Raw genomic sequence first — 24,904 nt, 5'->3', positions numbered from 1 at the left:
TGATAGTGCTTGTTACAGAAGGCCACCCATACAAACATCTCTAATGGTGAGAAGACAACTGCAGGTCAGCAATAGTCTTAAAACTATGTATCCTCAATGACAGTGCTTGCAGGAACATCATACCAGGTGGAGGAGACACTGTAACCCAGAAGGGAGGGAGTTGTTTTCTCTTCCTCATCAGTGATCTTGTCTGACTGGCAACCTAAGGACCCAAAACCAAGCACATCTTATACTTCCACTGGTGTTACTTGTTGCTCCCTACATGAAGACAGTTATTGGACTCACCTGTGGCTACAGGCTGGTTACAATTTTTAGATCTGTGTGTCATTACAGTATTTTTGTTATTCTCATTTTAATAATGCTGTGAAAGTTACACGCCTATTGACATTTTAATATGTGTTGGATACATGCAGGATTTGTTTTAGGTCTGCATGATCTGGAGGACACAGGAGACTGTTTCCTTCCTCATTGCCCAGAAGCGAGATAACCTGAATGGAGTGATAGGGCCAGAACATGAATATGATGTCCGTGCTATACCTTTGCTATGTTTATGTAGAAAGATGATTACTGGTTTATCCTCCCATTCTGGTTTAGCAATGACTACCTCCTATGTGACTTCTTGAAATACCAGTCCCGGTTTCTGTTATCCAGCACCTTCAGCAGTTCAGCTGAATCTAAACTGTAAAGCTCAGCCAGGTCAAGGCTTCTCAGCAACTGAAATTTGTCGTCGCAATTGCAAGAGGCTTCGTGACTTGCTGGTTCTGCCACAGGAAGATGAAGGGGAGAAGGGGTAGAGACATACTGTCACCTTGGAAAGGAGTAGGATAGGATAGGAATGGGGACTGTTGCTGCTGGAAGCATGTTGCTTTGGTCCTCCATCAACATCATTCCAGGATCCTTATCTGCTAATCACCAATTAGTCAATGTTTCCTTTCTCTTTCCCGAATGTGGTTTGTACTGTCCTCTGAGCCAAGATCTCTGTGGCAATTTTACAACTGCAAGTCATGGCACGCAGAACACCATGCCCAATAACTTTGCAGTCTAGCTGAAACAATTCACCATTTAGTATAACCATTGCTTATTAAGATTTGTGGTAGCTTTTATGGATGCTTTGAAGCCTTTGTTAATGGAACACCATTCACCCAGGTCTTCTAGCACATCTGAATGGTTCCTTGGATCACAGGTTTTGCACACATACCGACAATTGGAGTTATTATAGTGTTCCATCACAAAGTGATAATTTCTAATTCACTTCTAATTTTCTTTCCTATTTTAGGGTCAAATGAACTTGACTGCAGTCTGATCATGGATTCTGGAGATACTGTATATACAGAATTTGACTTTGAAGACCAGGTAATTTTATGTATATATGGCCTCTCTCTAAGACAGTTTTCTAGTTTATGTACATACTGTGTTATACAATTTGTCTGAACAAGGTAATGGAACTTTAAGGGACCTAAGCCAAAGAACTTTTTAGGAGCAATGTAAGTAAATTTGTGATACACAGAGATTGCTTTCTGGTTATGAAAAAAGAGTGAATATTATTGCGGTATTAAGAGCCCGTATCTTCCATTACTGTGCATCACTGAATTTCCTCCACAAATTTTAAAATGTTGTCAAATGAGGCTAATAGGATTATTAGAGTGTGCTGTAAGTCTTCTCTATATTTAGGAAGAGGGAGTAAAACATTTTTCAAGAGAGATATGAAAGTACAAAAAGTGTGAAATGTAACTAAAACCAAATCAAACATTTTTCCCTTGAAAAAGAAGAGTTATTAAGAATAATAGCAATATATAACATCATATTAAGAATAACAACAAAAACATCAACAAATGCTTACAATGTGTTGAAACCAGCCTTTCTACTGATTCCATTCTACCCACATCTGAAAACTAAATTTTGATAGTATTTTCCTTGTACATAGGAAGAAAGAAGGCTGGGGGCGGCGGGAGAGGGAAGGTTATATACATCTTTCCACTCTAATCTTCACCTCAGCACTGATAGTGCCACATCTGGAGTACTGTGTCCAGTTCTAGGCTCACTGGTACAACATGTAGACTTAAGAGAGTCCAGCAACGGGCAATGAAGATGATTAAGGGACTGGGCCATTTCTCCTACAAGGAAAGACTGAGAGAGCTAGGAGTGTTCAGCTTGGAAAAGAGAAGGCTCACAGGCGATCTCGTCAACGTGTGCACAAAGCTGAAGGGAGGGTGCAGAGAAGATGGAGCCAGGCTCTTTTCAGTGATGCCCAGTGACAAGAGACAATGGGAACAAACTGAAACACAGGAGGTTCCCATGGCTTGGATGCTGTGCTAAGGATAAGCATTATTATTCTTGTTATTGTTCTGTGAATAAGAATTAAAAGAATGACTTATCAATAAAAAAAAAAAAAAAAAAAACATCTGTCTATCACACCGCTATACTTAAGGGTGGTGTTTTTGATGTTCCACTTTCTGTCTTTCACTTCTGCACGACTCTACTTGTATTTTTCTTCATTAATACCACAAACACTTCTCTAGATTTGTGAGCAGCTTGGCAAAGAATGTTATTTTGCGTTTCTGTTACCATTCAGCTAAATGCAGTTGCAAATTTTCTCACCTCTTCCCTCATTATTCACAAGAGATATCTTTTCTTGTGAAATTTCAAAGCTTGTGACAAAATCAGGACCAACAAAACTGAATTTTCATTCAGTATCATTCATTGGTTTTCTTTCGCAGCATTCGATGCAACACTTCATCCTCACCGGCAGCGTGTCATATGTTCTAGCCCTAGTAATTTCTGTTAATTTAGGATCCTTTTACTGTTCTTTTTGGCTCAGTTATTTCAGTTCAGCTTTTTTCAAGCAGACAACTTGCCTTTGTCTCCAAATCCCATTTTAAATCCTATTCTTTCATAATTCCCTCTTAAAACATTCTCTACCCCAGGAAACTCCTAAGTTTCTCCTCATCTTTGTCTTGACTGAACTACTTCTTTATTGCAGAGTTTAGGCCTTTATGCCCTATGAAGCAGAATGTATCCAAATCATGTTTGGATTATGTTGATGTTAAATTTTGCATTTTAAAGATATTCTAAATACATTCTTTTGGCAGAGTATGAATACTAAATAAATTATACTCTTGGTTCACAATGTTTGAAATGCTGTTCAAATAAGAAGCACAAGTTTTATAGTTACAAAATAAAATTAACAGAAAGAAATATATGAAAATTATAGTAATTTATAATTTCAAACTATATGGTTCACTGATGATACATTGCACAGTCCATAAAAGCACTGACTGTAGTTTTGGATAAAGTTGCATGTGATTCTTATGCGAGACTAAACAAGAAGACTACGATGGGACCTTACTGTCTTTGTCAATAGCAAATAATCTTTCTGCTAGATGTGACAGTTTTTCTCATTATTTTGTCAGATCAATACATTGCCATTCTGTCAAGAGTGCAATACTGTTATCAGAGAAGGAGAAATCAAGTATAAACAGTGCTAAAAACCCTGCAGTTGAAGAGAGATACATAAATATGAAGTAGCTGACAATTACCTTCTTCAACTGCAAGTGGATCTCTATTATGCATATTAGTGACATTTAAAAAATATAATATTTCTATTACTAATTAATATCTTTATACCCAGTTCATATGAGATGCCTTGTACAAATATGAAGAAAATATAAAGGAGAAAGCAATTGCAACCCAACACCCTTACCACCTACTTTTTGAAATGGTACAAGAAAGTATTATATATAGAACCAAAGAAGGTAGTAGTGATTACCATAAAGTTATAATACCATCTAGCTACCTGGTCTGAAAAACAAAATTAGTAATTACTTTCAGGAAGAAAAGATCAATAACTAAATTCAGGAATGAGGAACTGCTTGCATTCGAAACTTGAGCTCATTTTGACTGTGGCAGCGATTTGGTACTCTAGTGATTTACCACGTGTTGTTTACAAATTGTACGAACCACCAACAACCTTCACTGAGAGAATCTCAAGTGGAAAAGGAACACGTGTCTGGATAGAAATGTGTCATACGGTGATGTTATCGCATAGGAAATCTGTCATGAGAATGTGGGGGATAAGAAGGCTGGTTTCTAAGCAACCTTACACAGCTGAGCTGCTAAAAATGGCAGAATTTCAGCAGAACATCTTGGTAGTCACTGAACAAGAGGAGTTGGGGGTTAGAGCAGTACACAACATGTACTGAAGACAAAGCCACAGCTGAGGATGAGTATCACTTGGCACAGTTGAAATGGATGTGCACAGATACCTTTGCATTTTCTCATTCTTAGAATGAGCCAGGAAAATCTTCAGTGTGAACTAAGCCAACAAAGAAGTTTCCGAGTTCTTCAGATGTACACTACTTCTTCCAGAATAAACTCACTTACTATCAGGCAGGAGCAGGGAGAGTGAGTGGTGTGGTCCCAACTACCAATGTAGTTGTCAGCTGATCTAGGAACACTCCAAAATACAGCGAAGTTCTTTGAGAAACACTTGTTACCTGTTGTTGAAACAGTGCAAAGCAACACTAATGCAGGTTAAGATCTGGCTTTTCTGGAGGAGTACGCAGGGGAAATTGAATTAAAAATAACTCAGAAAAAGCTTGAGCTTTGTATTGTACATTTTATAAATGAAAATTCAATTAAATTCATGTAACTAAATTAAAAGCAAACCGATTGTTTTCTACTGGCTATGCATAAATACTTCAAGAACTGGAACACTTGTAATCACTAAGTCCCTACAGCGTTGAAAGGCAGGAGGAAAATACCCACTTCTTTAAAAAAAATACCAAACTTCTTTTTCTCCAAATCACTAATAACTAGTTTTCTGTTCTTTCTCAGATCTGTAGCTGTCAGATGAAGTATTACAGGAAGGAATAATGTAGGCATTTAGAATGACTGCCCAAAATATATTCTTCGAAAAAATAAAAATAAAAGCAGACAGTACCTCTCATTGAGAATGCCTTGTGGAAGAACTAGCCAAAGTTTCATGTCGTGGCAATGTCTAGAGCCTTTTCTGGAGTAATGATTACGCTACTCATGACTTGAGTGAAAAACATAAAAGCAGAGTAAACTGATAAGTTTCAGATATATTCACCCATATTAAGACATTAGGAATATGTTTTGGGCCACTCATTTTTGGGTGCAACAGCATAGCTTCTATTGAGGGAAGATCTGTACTTTATAGAATATTCTCAACTTGCACATCTCGCTGTCGTGACTAGTGCCTGGTTTAATAAGGATTGTCTTTTGCTGCTGGAATGCTCTCACATGTGATACAGGTTTTCACTGCTCACTGTGTTTATTTATACTTGCTGTTCAATTTCTCAGCTTTGCCAGAGAGGCTGTCAATATAGTGCCACTTGTTTCCAGAGATCAGACAAGTTTTATCTTTTAGAATTGGATTTTTAATTGGAAACCTACCATTTGACTTATTTTAAGTGCATTCAGGTCAAAAGGGAGTATTGAAAAATTGGCATCAGTGAATCCTATCAAAAAGTTCCAGAAGAAAAGAGCTTCCAATTTTTTTTTTTTTTTTTTTTTTTTTTTTGTGAAAACAAGGCTTTGAATACAACCTTAGCTAGTCTGAGGAATATTTAGACTAATTTGAGGAAAAGTTAAAACATACAGTCAGATGACTGTAGAGTGAATACACTCCTGAACAAGCACTCAGAATTGATAACTTTAAAATTTGGGAAACACAAAAATTGGATAAACTTCAGGTAAAAACCTTAAGAATATACTTAGCCTCTTCTAACATTTGGGGAGTGGAGGATGTATTTCACATCTACAAAATGTCGAAACATATTTTTGCTCCTCAAAGAAAGTTGCGAGTTCATAACTGAGGCATTTCCACGTCCTTCCAGTGTTAGACTGCATTTACATATGCAATTAAGTAAATGCAATGGCACATGCGAAGGAGATTGACACACTTGGGGCAGGGGGGAGGGAAAGACTTAGGAAAAGTAGATGTAAAAAAGACTGAAAGATAATAAAAGGTTTTCTGTTCAGCAGTGACAAGCAATCTATTGAATTAAGAAAACTGCATAACCCAATCTTTGCTGCAAGTACAGAATGTTTTATAATTAGAAAATGTGACAGCTCACTTGAAAAGCAACAAGCAAAACCAAAATGAAGTGGAGGAAAAAAGACTTACTCGCGTTCTAACAAGAGGAAAAAAGCTCTTGATTAAAAGTTGTTGCCATGTAGTGACAATTCTTCTCACAGCTCTCTGTCTTTTCCCATCCAGAGCACATACGCATCTGGGCTTTAGGGGAGCAGGATGAAAAACAGACTCGATGACTACCAAGATAACAACATTTCTGGCCTGACTGATTATCATAGTTTGAAACTTAAATATTCAGGAGAGATAATGAAAAGTCCATGGAAGTCTTTCCAATGCAGAAGCAGAAAACAGATATTCGTAAAACTGATGGGCAACAGCAAATTGAAAGCCTCATTTAACTAAAGCTCTGTGGATTAAACCAAAGACCATTTTCCTCCATTTACTATGTTTCATGCCAGTTGTCACTGTGGTTTAACTCCATTTTCTCTACATTGAAGATTCAATCCAAGTAATTTATTTAACCCTTCAGACACAGCACTCCAGGGGCTGACATTACAATATGACAAAGCGAACTACACATCTCCATTAGCAGGACAAATTTTTATTCGTACTTCTAAAACTACCTTTCAAAATCAGATAAACATTGATTGAATTATTTAAGGGGTCAGATCTAGAAAGTACTATATTAACCATGTGCTTTCTCTTTGCTTGAGAATATAAGGAACTCCTGGTATAACAACAGTTTTATTCATATATGCTGTGAAGCCTTAATAGTTACAGGTCTTAGTAAAATGACCAAGACTATCTAGAAGCTATTTGGGCTTTTAATGCTTCCCGTTTCTGCGGTGTCCATTTCTCTTTTGCTGACAGGCAGCAGTATCCATTTAAATTACAGATCATGGTTCTACAGGGAAATTGATTAAAATAGGAGTACACGATAGAAAAGAAAATGGACTCTAGGAAACTCAGAATGGTTGTGAAACACTGTTTTCTCAACATTTGTTTTTGTTAAAGAGCACAGAAAGGTGGAGTCCAATCTAGTCTAAAGATATCTGTGAAAAGAGATAATGCATAAGCATCCAAAGAGATGAAAGAGCTGGAGAGGCAGGCCTAACTACAGAGAAAAGACGTTTAATAGAAATGTACTGAAGTCAATGAACAATCTGTTCAGTTCAAGTTGCCATGGAAACTATCCTATTAAATGCTTTAAAAAAAATCAGTTCTAGAAACAAAGTACTACAGTTTTCCTGTTACAAAGTGTTCTCTTAATAAGCTCAAATCTAGTGTATTCTGGTGCTTCTATATAATTTTGTAAGCTTGAAGAATTATTTTTCTCTTTCAAAATCACCATTGTACACTGTAGTAAAGGCACGTGAAAGAAAGCCTACTGCTCTATTTTCTCCCTTGCAAACCATGGCAAGATGGGCAAGAAAAATTGCCATAGACTCAGTCAAGAAAAATTGCTGTAGACTCAGTCTATATTTTTTCTTTGGAATGCCTGAAACAGTTGTTTGCCCCTTATTTGGATTTACTTTCTGATGATACATGTATTAGGGAGGACTGAACTGTCAAGATTAGTTGAAGTCTTTGCATCCTCATTTCTTTTCTGATTTTGAACCAAAAGTTGCCGCCTGCAGCTCCAGTGGGCAGTACAGGGCACAAGGACTCAGTTACAAGGCTGGTGATCTCATGTGAGTTTCTGGAGGTGTTAACAACAGTGACAGCATCATTCTTCAAGATGTGCTGCATTTATACTCCACTGATACTTTTGCAGTAACTTAGGAAGCTCTCCTCTGTGGCTTGTGGAAGATATCTGTAGAAAAAAGCATTACAATTTACTGTATCTCATCCTCATTTTTCTAGACAGTAGCACTAGGACAGCGTACCTCCTTTCCTCACACCAGCTTGCCCCTCTGCTGGCAAACTGAAGCCTTATCCTTTCATGCGCAAAATATAAAACTTTACAGCTAAATTTATGAGTTCTGCATTTTATGTCTACTTTTACAGCCCAGAGAACCTTCATAGTTCTTAGGGAATATCAGGCATCCCACACAGTTTATGCAAATAGGATCCACATCAGAACATTTCATATTGCACCTAAAGTGGATAATGAAATGCACAGGTGTATTTTAAATCCTGCCCACCCTCGCCTCCTAGATGGAGATACCTTACTCAGGGCTGTGGATGGGTTCTGTTTACATATCCCAGCACACCTGAAGACAGCTACCGAAGTCCTTCCTTAAAAATATTTGTAGCAACAATTCCTATATCTTAAAGCATTGAAGAAAAACAGCTTTTTATAAAAGATACTAATATTTCTTAATCATTGTCAAAGTACATGCTATAGATTTTCACGTTTATGTGTTAAACTGATTGCAAGGAGGCTATTTTACTACATGCAATACAAAACTGCTCTTTAAATAACATATTTGTATTGTGTTGAAGCAGAAGAGTGGCTTCTCTGGGTACTTTGGAAACAATTTTTTTTTAAAAAAAATCCTCTGTGTATTTTCAGGAAGCCATATGTTTCCTATTCTTTTTTAATCCTTGTGTGTCCTGTGATTGTGCAGTCAACTTTAGTCAATTTGAGCTTAAATACCAGTCATAAGGAGTGAGAAGTGGTCTAGTTTTAGAATTCCTTCGCAGTAGTACATCTCAGATCAGTGGACTTTTTCTTCCCATCGTTTAATTCCTTCTTAACAGAGAAGTTCTTTATAAATACTGTAAAAGTTCCTTATTGAAAGTTATAAAACTACCCAATAAAACATAAATAGGTGTTTTAGTTAGCTTAGAATATGCGTGGTCAGACATTAAGCAGAAAAGGTCTTTGAGAGGTAAAATTTAAGCACAGCTGTCAACTATTATCTTAGTAGCAGCAAATCATAGGATCTAAGGCCACACGCTGGTCTTATTTTTAAAACACCCTATTCTTGCCCTTGTCTGTGCCAAGATCTTTCAGACGATGCTTTACTTCCATATTTTTAAAGGTCTCTTCTCATTAGTTACATTTCCTGGGTCTACGTTTCTTCCCTTTTTCTCTCTGCCGGAATTCTGTGTGCCGTGTGCCTGTGAATTACGTATCTGTGCATGTGTCTTTTTTGTAAACGGCTGTTGTGATCAGCCCTTACTCACTGTCACAAGATCTGATCATCTGCCACACAAGGGAAAGGCATCTACTCACTTTTGTAGTGCCATCCTGAAACTAAACAACCTCTTTCTCTTTTTTCACTGGCAGTGCTAAATTATGACTGATAAGGTAAAGAACAGAGCTTTATATCAAACACATTACTGTACAGAATCTTGGGTGAGTGCTGCAATGTATGACACTGGGTTCGGGCTAGAAAGAGCTTGGAAGGGGAGCAAGCAATAGAAAAGACATTTTTGAGCATACAGCCCTTTGTAGATGTATAGAATAGAGGACAAATACATCTTGAAGAATGAAATAAAAGACTACATATATCTAAAAGATAATGAAATGTCCTCAGAAAGTTCTGATTACAAGTGAAAGTTACATTCTGCCCTTGACTCCTTTGCTGTTTATATTCCTAAAGACAGTTTGAATTCCCATAACAAATCTTTAAAATTAATTACAGGTTACTGCATCTCTCATTGAGTTTGATTTTCATAAAATAGTGGAGCTCATATTAACAAAATAAATGGGTGGTGCTGTGGTGATGCACGGAAGCTGAAGCATAACATCAGAGCAGTCCTGAGGAAGACTTGGGAGTGTTGGTTGATGAGAAGCTCAACACGAGCCAGCAATGTGCACTGGCAGCCCAGAAAGCCAACTGTATCCTGGGCTACATCAAAAGAAGCGTGGCCAGCAGGTTGAGGGAGGTGATTCTGCCCCTCTACTTTGCTTTTGTGACACCCCCACCTGTAGTACTGTGTCTAGCTCTGGGGCTTCATCATAAAAAGAATGTGGACCTGTTGGAGTGAGTCCAGAGGAGGGACATGAAGATAATCTGAGGGCTGGAGCACCTCTGCTATGAAGACAGGCTGAGAGAGTTGGGCTGTTCACCCTGGAGAAAAGAAGGCTCTGGGGAGACCTTATAGCAGCCCTCCAGTACCTAAAGGGGCCTACAAGAAAGCTGGAGAGGGACTTTTTACAAGGGCATGTAGTGATAGGATGAGGGATAATGGCTTTAAACTGAAAGAGGGTAAATTTTTATTAGATCTAAGGGAGAAATTCTTCCTTATGAGGTCGGTGAGGCAGAGAAGTTGTGGCTGACCTGTCCCTGGAAGTGTTCAAGGCCAGGTTGGATGGACCTTTGAACAACCTGGTGTAGTGGAAGGTGTCCCTGCCCATGGCAGGGGTCCCTTCCAATCCAAACCATTCTATGATTCTATGATTTTGTAGGTTATCTGTGGAAAGTAACACCTTGAACTTTCAGTTCTTTCAAAAGAAGCAATTCTTTTGAAGTTCCATCACAACTGAGTCTTATCAAAGCATTTGTATCTTCTTCTTTTTTCTTTTTGGAAATTTAATTGAGACTGGCCTGCAGAAAAGCCTTTTTCATCTAAAGTTAAAAAAAATCCCACAAATGAAAAAACCCCAAACCACTGAATTCCAGCCCTTAGAAGGCAATGTAACAGTTCAGAGCAGAGAGACTCTGCCTATAGTGCCAATAGTGTATGGTTTGACAGATCCATTCATTATCATTGATGTAACAAAATGCCCCTGGGAGAATTTATACCAAGCAGCATAAAGACTGCACACAGAGAAGAATCATTTAAGGAGTGAGAGCTGTTTACAGAAAAGAAGAATGCTAAAGGAGAAATAGTGATAACTTCTGGGAAGAATTTTGTAGGCACTGGGAACTTTTCTATAAATATAAATCTAAATGTACTGAAAAGTAATTGTATGTGAGAAAAGTATTTTCAAATGAATGATAGATGGATAATAACTATGCACAGACAATATGGGTGTTGAGTGTCTCCAGTGTCTTCAAAATGCAAAAGTATTTAAAAATCAACCCCCACTTCTTCTTTAACTTAGATATAATGCTGTTCCCTCTAGTTCAGCCTTTTAAACCTAAGATAAATATCGCAAATGAAGTGTTTGGTTAATTTGAACACTCTTACGCTGCTCTGAACATGAAAAATGCTGTCACTGTGCTGGAAAGGGTTTTCTTATTGTGTACCTTGGTTGATAAGTTTGCCCTTAAAAGTTAATTTCATTGACATTTTTTCCAGTTTTCTAGTGTCTGGAAATCAGTATGAAACTAAATAAATTTTGCTTTCATTTTCAGGCTTAATAATCACATGTATTTTTGTCATTAAAAAAAAACTATAGAAGTTAATAAAAACCCAACCCTCTCACACTATACCAAACATTTTGATTTTTCCACTGTAAACTACTGGTAAATACTCTTCTTTATGCTGTTGAAGAACAAGAATGTGAAATCTGAAAAAATCTTGCATATCTTTAAAAGCCAGGTAAATCAATCTTGGTTTACAAGTGTTAAAAACAAGTTAATCTCTACCTCTGTGTAGATATAAATTAATTTTATTTTCAGAACTGATAATAAGGTTTATTTTTAAAGAATAATGGCAGGGATTCTCATCTTTGATAGAAACCCAAAAAAGCATTGTACCAATCTGATAATCTGTCAGTATTTTGTAGATGCTATTAGAAACACTGATTTTTTTTTTTTGCACTTTCTAGTTATATGCACTCGAAATAAACAAAAATCGTCTCAAATAACATTAGCACTGTTCTTTCATCTTAACTACTGTTAGTCCCTTTTGACACAAATAACTCCACTCTGCTGAGCGCTATGCGCTGTGTAATAAGATATGCCTTTCAGGGAAAGAAAAGCCTTGAAGTCTGAAAGTATTCATGCCATTTCTTATCTTATTTACACATATTCATTAGTTGTGGACCAGAGGAGGTGAGAGCACAGCCACCCCTGCTTTCCAGAGGCATACTTTAACACTCAGCTTGCAGAAAGCAGCTCAACCTCAAAAAGTGATATGAATCATAAATCAAATCTAACAGCAAGCAACTGTATGGCTCATAAAGGCCGTTCCCAGGGACTATTGCCCGTACATAAAACCTGCAACTAATCCAGCATATCTCATAAAAACCAAACATTCACTCTTACAGGAAGAAAACAGGAATATAAAAGACAAATTCCACACCTAAGCTCGTGACTAGCCCCAATTTCTTCCAATGCTTAACTTGTCTAGCTAAAGTTTGCTCATGGTCTTTGCATTCTGCAATACATGCAAGGACAGCACTCAGTGATAGCTACCTTTTTATAATAGAGACTGAATACATCTAATCTCTATGACCATCCTTTGTGATTAGGTATGTCCATTAAATCCATGTCAGACTCTAAAACCACATAGATTGTGATAGACTGGACTGTGCTGAAGCAGACAAATTGTATATGCAGATGGTGCTCAAGAGACACCTCATACTGCTTTTTGATTCCCTAAACTATTCTTAATCAGTGAGAGAGTTTATTTCATTGAGAGTTAATTTTATGGGTACTAGATGTAGAAGCATCATTTGCAAATATTTGAGATTTCATTTAATATTACTTTACTAAGGACTAAAGATTCAAAGTAAATATGCTACAGGCTAAAGAGGTGAAAGTGGAAATCTAAGTCCTAAACCTAGTTCTGCTTCCCTATAAAACTGTGTTTACATCGACGAGTCGCCTAAGATGGACATAATGCCCTTGCCTCTATTCCCAAAGGAAGTACAGGAAAGATTTCTGTGAAACTGAATGTTCTTTGAAGAAATAAAATGGTACAGGAATACAAGTGTTTTGCATACCTAACAACAGCAAAGGGACCATTATCAAACTACAGTGTGCTGAGGAATTGGTGCTTATATACATGTATTCCCATCAGAGGAATACTGATGAGATCGCCATGATAAATTTACAGTCAGTTCTTGCCTGTACTTTCTACTGTACACATTATGTCATTCTATATTAAAATTATGTTTGTCTATGCTGCTTTTTTTTTTCTTTTGCTTACACATTAAGTTCGATTCTCGACAAATATTTTTAGGCAGAGAAACATGTAGTTTATATTTGTTGAAATAATTTGTGCCTGACATATTAATTTGAATATTTACATTCTCAAATTCAATCTCGAAAATTGAGCATAATTTTAGGCAAGAATCATGCGGTATTTTAAATTCAGTCTCACTCTACTGCCTCTTCTTAATCTGTGATTATTTATCCTCTTCAGTAAATTTCTAGGAGAAACTCGTTACATCTGTTAGAAGTCAAACAACAAAGTGATAAAAGAGAATGTTTTTTCTTTTTCATGTTACAAAAAAGAAAAACAAAACACCAAGGACTGGAGCAGAGGTTATCAATGGGTAACAGAAAAGTTTTCTTGTTTCATAAGGTAGTAAACATTCTCAACAGTTATCATTAAATCCTAATGAAGAAAATGTCCCATCATTAGATAAATAAATAAATTAAAAAGTATTTTATTGCTTTCTTCAAAGTGATATGACTTAAAGAGTCCTAATTCATTAGCAGCAAAACTTGAAGTTCTGGAGAATCCTGTGTCATTTCCTTATTACATGCTGTGACTTGCTGTCAGTTTGTTTTATTATGGAAATTACTTTGCAACCTAGCAATGATAGGCAGTAACTTAAACTGCCTATCTATGAAGTACCTACTACTAGTCAGGTATTATTTACTAATAATGACCTAAATGACAAGAAGTCAGAATACAGTCAGAAGCCTGTGTTTTCCAACTCTAAAGGCAAATGTCAGATAAGAGATTCTCCACAGGTAGCAAACTTCTCTATTTAGCATTTTAATGTATTGTTGATCTTGTTTAAGCAGTTACAGTCAGCTATGCCCCATCAATTTATATGTTTCCAGATAAAATTTGTAGATATAACCTGGCTTTAAAGGCATCTGAAGTTATACAATACTCTTCTTTCTTCAGAGCTCATTACATATAAGATTATAATCTTCCTCACCTTGCTTTCAACTAAATGGAAACAGCTATACCAAGAATACAGAGACTGTTCTGCTAAATCGCTGTATTCCTGATGGCAATGTGGTGTAAAATACTACTAGCAATCTAGCGGTTGGTGAGACTTTTCTTCATGTGATCAGATTCTAAATCCAACAGTTATTTTCCAGAGCGCTTTGGTAACCAGGCAGAACAGTGCTTTCAGGCCAATACAATTCACAGCTTAGACACCCACTTACTAGAAAGACGCAATTAGAAAGAGGTATTGTCAAACGTAAATAGGGGACTGGTGTTAACCTGGATGCCAGTCTCTGTCACTCTCTACAAGGGACTCCAAGCCAAACAGTGAATCTAGCTCCTCACCCAGATCAGCACAAAACCTGGTTGTACTTTTGAGCAGATTGGGAGGAAAGGTGGAGGGAAATGGTTCTAAGTCCAGTTCAAGTATAGAGTAGTGAAAACTGTAGGAATACCTTGTCATCAAAAACAAATTGCAGTCCAACTGTTCTAATTTCTTCCTCTTGACTTCTCTTACGGGTCCCCTAAAGACCAGGCTTTCAGGACCTCTTTCCACCCCAACTGGGTGCTGTTCAATTCTGTCTGAAAAAAATGTTTTTATAAAATAACTTACTCCCTAAAACATGGGGAAGCTTCTTTTGTCATGGAAGTTCAGCAGGGCTGGTGGTCCCACTCACATCAAGCTGTGTGCTGAGTTGTCTTATAGAGCTATGAAACACATGCCCTTTGAAAAAAAAAATGTGAAGAAAAAAAGCAGTTCTTCTGTAAACAATATTTCTGCCCCTGAAAAGTGAGCAGTTACAGATATAAACAGAATTCCTTTGTTTGATGTTCTGGGTCCTGATCAATGTCACGCTTCCTGCTTACCTGCTTTTGAGTTGTAATTAGAATTCACTTTGATGGCTTTTCATAACACTTGTTCCTTATGTAAACATGGCTTGGTTAGAACTTTTGTTCTATTAAAGGAGATATGGTTGGTCAAATAAGAGCAGCTGATAGCTTATTTATCTTCAGTTCTGTCTCTAGATTTTACATATTTCAGGTCTAAAAAATTAGAGCTGTTCCTGACTTAAACTGACCTTTATTATCACCTGCTGCTCTGAGCAGCCCACCAGTCTTACAGAAGCAGTTTCATTCTGCAGTTGTAGGGAAGAGCAAAGCAGTACTTGAAAGCAGTAATGTCTCTTTCATTTGATTGCAAACTTAGGATTGTGATCTTGATTTTAAAGAAACTTTACTCTAAAGTTTGTGCCTAAAATGATTTTGATCCATAAACCTTCAAAGACATGATAAGAAGCTGAATCTAAAACTAGGCCTTTTATATGTAATATATCCTGTGCAGGGTCAAATATTTTATTGTATATTTACAATAAAGTACAAAGAAAATAAAATACAAAGAAAAAGCATGTAAGTTCAATACTGTCACTGGAATTATAGGAAAGAAATTCATCTCTTATTTGAAAGCGTTTTTTTTTTCCTGAAATACTCTCCTCCAAACTCAGTGGATCCAATTGCTTTTTTAATTTTGCCCCCCTCTCCCTTTTTTTTTTTTCTTTTCTAAGATGGCATTTTTTCCTGCTTCAGTGTAATAGGCTGAGAATTACTGTGAATCAAAAAATGAAAATATTCTACGTAGCCGATGTAATGGTACTTCAGCCTAATGAAGAGTACTTCTGTTTCAGTGATTATGGGAACACAAGGAGAAACCTGCAAGGGTAGTGCAAGAGCCTTGAAAACGACAGTGGCCAGTGGTTTACCCGATCTATTCACCATGCTGGTGGTTTCACTTCATCTGTTCATGCAGCTGTACAAATTTCTAACAGTGGCTATTTATGACAGCACGCTGAAGTAGAACTGTAAGAAACTACAGCTTGATGACCTATGCTATTTTGAGGGTACTAACATAAAGTATTCCATGCTGATGTTACACACTGATGATGCAATACAAGGATGTTACTGTCAATGCTATTATGGATATTTTATAGACTAAAGTGCTGATGGTGTGATTACATAACCTAGACTATGTCCTGCACATAAATAATTCTGATTTATAAGAACAGCAAAGAATTCCCATTCTGAAACTCTTGCTGGCCAGTATTTGTGATTCCTCTTTGGTTGTACTATACAGTATGTGACAAAATAATTCTGAGTGGCCAAGTATGATGAAAAATCACCATGCCAAATTCCCCATTTCCTAAGTGTAATTCCTCTTTGTAGTTCAGCAGCCTCTATAACAACTTGTAGCTTGTGTCACATTCAAGTTGTTTAGACCAAAGAATGATTTTATCTTCTAGAACTTACTCCAATGTTGCCTTCCAATTCTAACGGCTTGTCCTGCCGTGTTTACTTGGGAAGCAACTCAGCATGCACACTGGTTGCTTATATATCGTGCTGGAACTGTGCCGTTGAACACTGAAAATGCTGTTCCTCACAAAACCGATACAGGACAGTTAATCATCTCAAGTTGTCTTGGTTTCTCCTTGCTCATGTTCTACCAACTGAAACAGCACTAACAGTATTTCTGTGACATTGTTAACCATATCTCAGCATAGATTAAACCTGAGAGGTTAGAATATGGAGATGATATTAAGATATACCTGTAAGCAGATATAAGAAGAAATGCAAACTATGCTGAATATCCATTTCAATTTGTCAATTGCTCAATTAACAGGAGGAGGATCAATCAATTTTTTCTGGTTATGAGAGCACAGGAGGTGAGTTTCTTTTTCAGTATCATTTGCCATTTCATTTTGAAACCTTTGGTTTCCCATTGTATTTAAACGGTTACTTAGAAGAAGTGAATTCAAGTTATCTATATTGTGGAAGTTATGTCTCGAAGGATTTTATCATGTGAATTCTCTTTGAATGCAAATTAAAGCTTGCAAAAATATTTCTACACTCTTTAGGCCAGTGGATCCAAAATTATTAGAAAATACTACCATTCATCAGCATCAGATCTCAGAGGTGTTTTCAGAAATTGGCTGTTATGAAAAGCTTGTTGGAAAGTATGAGCTGCTAAGAGTCTAAGAGGAATGAAAGGATTAATCAAAACCATTTACAGCTAATGATATTATATAATAAAATATGTACATGCCACATAATAAAAACCAGTTTTATGTGGTAAATGAATGTGTCTTGTAAGTGATTAACTCAAGAGGTAATAAAATTCCGGCAAGCTCAGACAGTGCAAGATCGCCTTCTGTACTGGTGTAATCAAGCCAATGACTGGAACTCAGACTAGAAGGAACTGCTTTTTTAAAAAATACAGTTTCAGCAAAAGGCAAAGCTGGAGTACATACACTAGTAGTTTTGGTGCTAAAATGAGAGTAACACTTGGATTTCATTTAAGATTATGATTATTTGGCTGAAGTTGGGGCTCAGGGGAATTTAAGACTACATCTCAGATGCACACTGAATATAAAATCTGAATGGGATATGGACCAACTTCTATAGCAATTATAATGTAATAACATATTCAGAGAAAACTGCAGTGGCTCAGGAGACACATTATTACATCAAGATGCATCTGCTTCTCTTTTTTTTTCTCTTTCTCTTTTTAAAAGAATTCATGGGTATGTGCAAGGTCTCGTTTTCAGATAAAATATTTTTATCGAATCTGCAGTGAAAGCTACAAAACTGGTAGATAAATAGGCTTGTGGATAATAGCTCCTTTTGGAATGCAGATCATTATGGCAGAAAGTAAATCCAGTAAAATCAGATCACCCTGCATGAGTTTTACTTGATTCAGTGTGGAATGTAGCTAAAATTAAAATTAGTAGTTCCTGTGAACTAAAGACTTTTTATTCTCATTTTAGAATTTTCAGAAGATCTGAGGAAATCAAACATAATTTTTGTAGTTGGTAAGTAGGATTCCTGATTTAACTGCTACATTTTAAAATCCCCATGTTATTTAGTTTTGATTATAAGTTTATGATTTAATTTTTGTAGTTGGTAAGTAGGATTCCTGATTTAACTGCTACATTTTAAAATCCCCATGTTATTTAGTTTTGATTATAAGTTTATGATTTATTTTAAAGTATAGCAGAACAGTTTGGTTAAGAGTATTTACACTACATTGGAGGTTTAGTCTTTCAAAAGGAAGTTAAGATTTAATATTATGTTTTTAACCTGAGTCTGACCATGCTAACCACAGTTGTGTAAAGCTCAGAGCAGTAGGTGTGTGTGAACATACTCAAAATGACCTTAGTTCTTGTGCAGTTGCAGTAGCACTGTGTGATCTCCTGCAGCAAAGCTGCCTCACCAGCATTAGTGAAAATGTTTCTAGATTGGATTTATAACTTAGAATTTTAAGGTTTAGGTGGAAAAAAATCCAGTCTCTTCACCTCTTCACTTGTAACACAACTTTTGTAAATAAGGTTTCAATTCTGCATGTGCTCAACATGCATACAAAGAAAACCCCAAACAAAATCCACCCCCCCACCTCTTCCCCAAACCCTGTATTTATCCAAGGTATGTCGTAACTTGAACGACTTGATCTAACTTTGAATTTAGCCCTGCTTTGAGTGGAGGGTTTTACCAGATGAGATCCCTTACAACTTAAATTATTCTACAGTACCTGTATTACAGCTCCTTCTACCATCAGATAGGCACAGATTGAGCAGTGCTGGTAATTAAAACCCCCATCAGTTCAAGCACTGACTGTAGAAGCTGATGAAAGCTGCTTTCTCTGACATTCCATGAAATGAACTCTATTTCCTTTGAGAGGGATGAAAACCCAGTAGTGTCTCAGGACATCACATCACTCTGCCAATATGTGCTCCAGGTTGTTTTTGATTAAAGTTATCTTTCAGGAAAAAAAAGCAACACAACAATGTTGAGGGGTTTTTGTTGATTGTTTTTAAATAACAGCATTGTACCTATATGGTTTCACCCAGAATAAAATCATACACTAACAACAGATGAGGTGCTATTGGGAAGCCTTCCAATGCCATATTCTGCAGCTAAGGCTTATTTTTATTGGCATAAACAATCCAAGTAGCATTGATAGAATTTCCAAACCAATTAAGTCCTCCAAAATCATAGCTTGAATATAAGAATTGACTTAGCTTGACTGGGTTATTTGGTTTCAATTCTGATTTCTGAGGCTCCGTTGTGCAGCTAGGTTTCCCCTGCAAGCACTTTTCCATGATACAGGAATGGTACTCATTATGAAAATAAGGTCTAGAAATTGAAACATTTTAAAATGAATGGTGGAACTTTCGTGTAAATCCTGCTGCTGGCATTTTATGTAGATGTTCATAGTATTTTGGTAGACTATAAACTCATAAGATTTGGCAAGTTTAAAATAGAGACATCCTAGTCTGTCTGTATGACACTTCTGCTTTATTAATATTTCTGACAGCAAAGCCAGTTCATGAACTGCTCATGTTTCTTATTCCTGTCTCTGCTCACTCTCAGCAGCAGTCCCAGCTCCCTCCAGCATCATTAATTCATCTGCTTGTGATGTTGTGCTCTAGGCCAGACCGGTACGTTTTAATCACATGCCCAGGCTTGTGGTCTTTCATAGTCTGGGAGGAATTGGGGCATGAGGCAGAGCAGGTGTAAGAGACTTCATTTCTTAAACTGAGATCCTTCACTGATCTGAGCAGACTGCAGTTAAACATTCAGAAGCGCTGCTTGGGCAGTTGTCGTTTCTCCCTACCCACTGAGATGACTCTTCTCCCCTCTGAGTGCTCTCTGTGAAGCATTTCTGCATTCAGTAATTAAACAGGGAAAGGTGACTGCCTAAGTCAGCAGTGCTGCCAGGATTACTTACCAGAAGATCCCCTTACACAGTTTCACAGGCAGCTGAATCAACATAATAGAAGGGAAAACTGTGCTAAGGGAGTGCATAGACCTTTTAATCCAGCCTTATCTACAGAAAAGTAATATGCAGAACTCCATTTAATTTTTATGCTGTCTAGTATCCTGGTTCACACTGATACAACGTGCTTAATTTCTGAATCTGCAACTTTTTATTGAGTTAACGCATGAGCTTTAAAGCAAGATGTACTGCTCTTAGCAATGCTAGCATCATACAAAAGCATGCTAACATTAAAGAACTGCTGGTAGTTCTTCTACAGTCTCCTACAGGTCACAGCATACTCATAATTCCTCTGGCCATTTTCTAGACTTTAACTCTGTATCTTCATGTCATATTTGAAAAGCGGAAGACAACATGATTAATCTGAATAGCAAGTCTGTTACTGGGTAACACAATTTTTTTTTCCCAAAATATACATAGGCAGAGTAAAAGATGACAGTATACAGAAAAAAAAACAGTGTTCACGAAGGATCTTACACCTTCACAACAAAAGTGGGGACCTTTTACTCCTAGCAATTGAGCCATTGGAAAACTTCACTACCTTTCTCCGTGCCTCAAGTTTTTTCTGTTTGAAAAACAGCATAGCAAGTTGCAGTGAAAACTTCTTAGCTGAAAATATCTTTGTGCTAGCTTTTGTTATATTTAATACACAGCTGTTATTCCTTATAAACTTTCTTCAATTGGATTAATAAATTATCCTTATTTTTTCAGAAAGATGCATAGATTTAATAAAGAGACCCTCCAAAAGAACGAAATACAAATTTTGCAATACTACAAATTGATAATAAGCCTTGTGATGACTGCAGGGTTAATTAGTAAGGAAATGCAGTTTCACATTTTTCCTGCCTAAATAGCTCTTTTTCAATCACATTAAATACTGGCCTTCAGAGGGAGACAAGACATTAACTAACACTTGAACTTCATGCATGTATATTAATACTGGCGTAAATGCTGAGTATATGTCCGGCCCTCAATGCTGAATTTTCTCGGGGCATTCAGCCTCTTCTAAGATCAGGCCAGGCAACAACCACAGTGTCATTCATTCGTAAGGAAGCACAGGACTTTGTAAAGTGGGTCATATTCATCTGTCAAGCAGTAGGATGCTTCTCTACTCATCATATGATACTAAATTAATAGCAATGTCCCTAAAAATCACTCTTTTCAGCACATAACTTATTTAATTATGTCTTTAAAGAGAAAAAGACATGCTGACCTTGGACGCTTTGTTGGAGCTCTTCTATAAAAATAAAACATGATCCATTTTAATTAATGTTTTGGAGGCACAGTAACCCTTATTATGGTGCACGTTGTGTCACACTGACAGTGCTCTTTTAAAATACCAACAGATAAAGGTATTACAGAAACACATCACCTTTTCTGATTATTTACCTGCTAGCTAAACAACCAAAAATGGTCCCTATATTGTTATCTCTAAAAAGAGATCTCATTTATCCAGTATATGAAAAGACATAATGAAATTCCCGTTTTCGCTCTACGTTCAGAAGAATAAAGTAGTTGTTATAGCTGTTTTTTTCTAATACTGTGTATATACACCAAATAAATAGGATGAAGTTGCTGCACGGCTAGTATATTCAAGGCCAGGAGACAGAATGTGTAAACAAGCGCATGCACACACAACTTACTAATCTAAAGAAACAAAACAGAGCAGGAATAAAATTAATTGCCACTTCAGATATTTAACAGTCTCATTACAGATAATTTCTCCGCATCTATTTATCTGTACCAACTCTTGTTTACTCCTTGTTTTCTTTCAATTCATGCTTTTATGGAAGAATAAAAGAATAATGTTCTTCTTATTAAAGCAATAGAAAAACAATGTGCAACCCACATTGGCAAGAAAATGGGAGTGTGACAAAGATATTTCTAGCTAAAATTGTAGCACAAGTGTTATTCTCACACCATGGGCTGGTAATTGTCTTTGTGAAGCTGAAGTAAAAGACTGGTTTATACTAGACAAAACCATTCCTTTGATGCTACTGCCTTAAGACCCAGTTTTTATTCTTAGCTACAGTACTGTAATTTCTCTGAAAATTATATGCTTGGAGCAATTATTTCTTAAATCGAATGCAAAAGTCAGGAGGAAGTTCAAGTCAGGAGAAGATGGTGCCAAATTCACTCTATTGTGGGGATGTTATTCCTGTATTTGTTAATTGAAAGATAAACAAAAAGGAAAATCACATATTTTCTAGCACCTTAAATCCACATAATAGAACTGTGTAATTATATTTGCAAGTCCCAAAGGTTGATAAATATATGTCACATACTTTAAAAACTTTATTGAAAAGAGCTAGGTTTTTTTATCTTGGCTTTGCCTCTTCTTTCGATTTTCGAGCACAGTCTTACTACAAGGGTATCATTACCTCCTACTGCAGTAGATCTTCTGAATAAATCCATCAAAGATTGTAAAATTCAAATTTCTTGAAATTTCTTCCCAACTTGGGAATTTCTTGGGAATTTCTTCCCAATCCTGATCTCGGCACAGCAGAAGTTTGCTGCTGGCCTCCCCCACCCCGGCACCAACATGGCCCCTTGGCCCCTCCCGCCAGCACGGCCCTCGCGGGGTGCTCACCTCAGCTCCACCAGCATCTCCGGAGGCCACGAATACAGGAGTGGGATCCACAAGAAGCATCTTCCAGCAGTTTCTGTGGACTGCCTGCCTCTCCAGCCATGCTGGAGTGGCTGCGGCTCAGCGAGCAGCTGGAGAGGCGTGGGGCACTCCACAGGGTCAGCCTTCAGGGTGAGGCAGGAGGAGCTGCCATCTCCACTGAGGCGGCGGGACAGGGCGATCTAGCACCTGCAGAGCCAGGAGGTGTCCGGAGCCTCTGAGACAGCCTCAGAAAAAGGGCGCTTGCCAGAGGCGTTGGAGAGGCAGAGTTTGGGGACACTGAGGTGGCAGCAGCTCTCCTGCTGAAGGAAGCAGGGAGGCTGGAGATGCCATTTCTGACAGGAGGGCACCTGCAGCACTCACCCGAGTCACTGCCTGTCCCCTCCCACCCTCTCTGTCTCCCCCGGGAGATGCGAGCGCCCAGCCTGCCACTGTGGTGAGCCGGGAGGCCGCCCGCGGGCGCCTGCCCTTCAGCCTGCGGAGAAATCGCCTGCGCTGCTCCTCGGGAGTGCCCCGTCAGCCAGCCTGCCCGTCACCCCTCGGGGGCTCCGACCCTGGGCCTGGCTCGGAGGCAGTTTTCCCGCTCCTGACTGAACACAGTTGTGGATACAGGAGAGCGGGTGGTGGCAAGGTCTGTGTGCGCCCTTTGCTGCTGAGCACTTCACCCTTCCCCACTGGCTGCCTGTTTCGTGTTTTTCCTTTACATTCTAATGGTGTTTTAGGGACAGGTTCTCTTTCTTCTGCAAGTAGATTTCACACTGTTGTGAATCCTTCGAGTTTGGTACACATTTTTGAGTCAGAGGGGAAGTATATGACTCGTTCTACAGTATAGAGTGTCTTTCCTTAAAAAAATTCCAATAGGCAGTCATATAATTTTCCTTGCATTTTCTCAGTTGCTATAGTTTGAGAAAGACAGGTATTTACTCTTTTCTAATCCTAGATATTTTTCCCTCACAAAGGTGGGCCTGGGTCTGGCAAAGGTAGCCAATGCGAACAGTTAGCCAAGAAATATGGATTTACTCACCTGTCCGCTGGTGACCTTCTCCAAAATGAGTTATCGTCATTATCAGAGAGAAGTAAATTGATCAAAGACATCATGGAGTGTGGTGAACCTGTGCCTGGTGTAAGCAACAGTTTTATTTGGGGTCCTTGTGGTTAAACAAAGGCAGGAGTAGGTAGATTGAGTAAGAGGGTGGAAATAAAAGACTAGAGCTGATGATTCCAATCTAAGTAAAATTAAACTGCAACTTGAGAGAGAATTTTCCTCATTGCCAGATCTGTGGCACTTCTTTCTCCTCTCTATGCCAGTAGTTCCTTACATTTCAGACTCCCGTAGGCAATCAATCAGTCATGAAATACAGTGAGACAGATACTATGCTATGCATTGCAAAATATAAGAATAAATACAGGAAACAGAAACTTCATGTCCATTTTATAGCTTCACATTTCAGATTCAGTGCAGGTTCTCTTGGCAGCTATTCTAATTTACAGTACCTGCCGTGGTTCCCTGCAGAGCTGGCTGACATCCCAGAATAGATGGACTGCAGTTTAATGGAGACTATGGAGACGAAGTGTGTTGTTCTCAGCTGGACTTGACTTTTACATGGCATGTCCACAGCCCTAACCCTTGGTGGGTCCTTCAGCAAGTGCAGCTAAATCGTAGGATGTGTTTGTTAATGAAAGATACTGGGAACTGCTGCTCAGAGGAAACTAAAAGCAATGCTGAGACTTGATTTTGATTGCTTTGCTCTTCAGTGTGTTTGGTCAGATGAGGTCTCTTATCACTTCCCATGTAATATAATTATGTAAATGACATAGCAAAATACAATCAGATTGGAAAATGCTGCAGCAGTACTCCCAAGTATCATAGATATTAACATCAATTTTGAAACTATGAAATATTCCCAGCTATCTATAGGACACTTTGGGAATTCTTGGATACGTTGCAACATTAGATTGGTGTAGCACAGCTGTTCCTGAGAGGAGAAATAGTAGTGTACCCTGCTACTTGCAGGACAAGAAAAACACCTGCAAACGAGACCTGCTTTTAGCAAAACAGAGCAGTTTTCAAGGGTGTAGGACTAAAGTCAATGTTACAAACAAAGGTATCAATCTTTCTTATTAATTAACCAAGTAACTCCCTTTCTTTCCAATGCAGGGTATTGTCCTAGAGCTACTGAGGGAAGTCATGGTTGCCAAGTTAGGGGACACAAAAGGATTTCTGATCGATGGATATCCCCGCGAGCTGAGAGATGCAGAGGAGTTTGAGAGCAAGGTGACCGTATAATCGTAATGCTGTTATAACTCCTGTTAAGGTACAACTGTACTTCTGACGCTGCTTCGGTCCCCATCTTTAGCTGATTGCAACAAAGATGTGTAAAGAGCAATGCAACAGTGTTGTACTGCTGATCACTGAAACTTT

General features: G+C 37.9%; 1 protein-coding gene across 1 annotated transcript in view; it reads left to right on the top strand.

Annotated features, from left to right (window-relative positions):
- AK5 (adenylate kinase 5) overlaps positions 1 to 24,904 on the top strand; it is an 85,320-nt gene that overhangs the window by 47,256 nt on the left and 13,160 nt on the right. Inside the window, exons 8-12 of the mRNA XM_086617400.1 lie at positions 1,277 to 1,353; positions 16,704 to 16,746; positions 17,848 to 17,892; positions 23,442 to 23,605; positions 24,641 to 24,757. Coding sequence (XP_086473526.1) covers positions 1,277 to 1,353; positions 16,704 to 16,746; positions 17,848 to 17,892; positions 23,442 to 23,605; positions 24,641 to 24,757 — 446 coding nt within the window. The remainder of the gene's footprint in view (positions 1 to 1,276; positions 1,354 to 16,703; positions 16,747 to 17,847; positions 17,893 to 23,441; positions 23,606 to 24,640; positions 24,758 to 24,904) is intronic.

Source organism: Tauraco erythrolophus, chromosome 10 (genome assembly GCF_009769465.1).
Source record: "Tauraco erythrolophus isolate bTauEry1 chromosome 10, bTauEry1.pri, whole genome shotgun sequence".
NCBI lineage: Eukaryota > Metazoa > Chordata > Aves > Musophagiformes > Musophagidae > Tauraco > Tauraco erythrolophus.
Note: the sequence above shows the minus strand (reverse complement) of the source record. Positions and strands in the feature narration are given on the sequence as shown.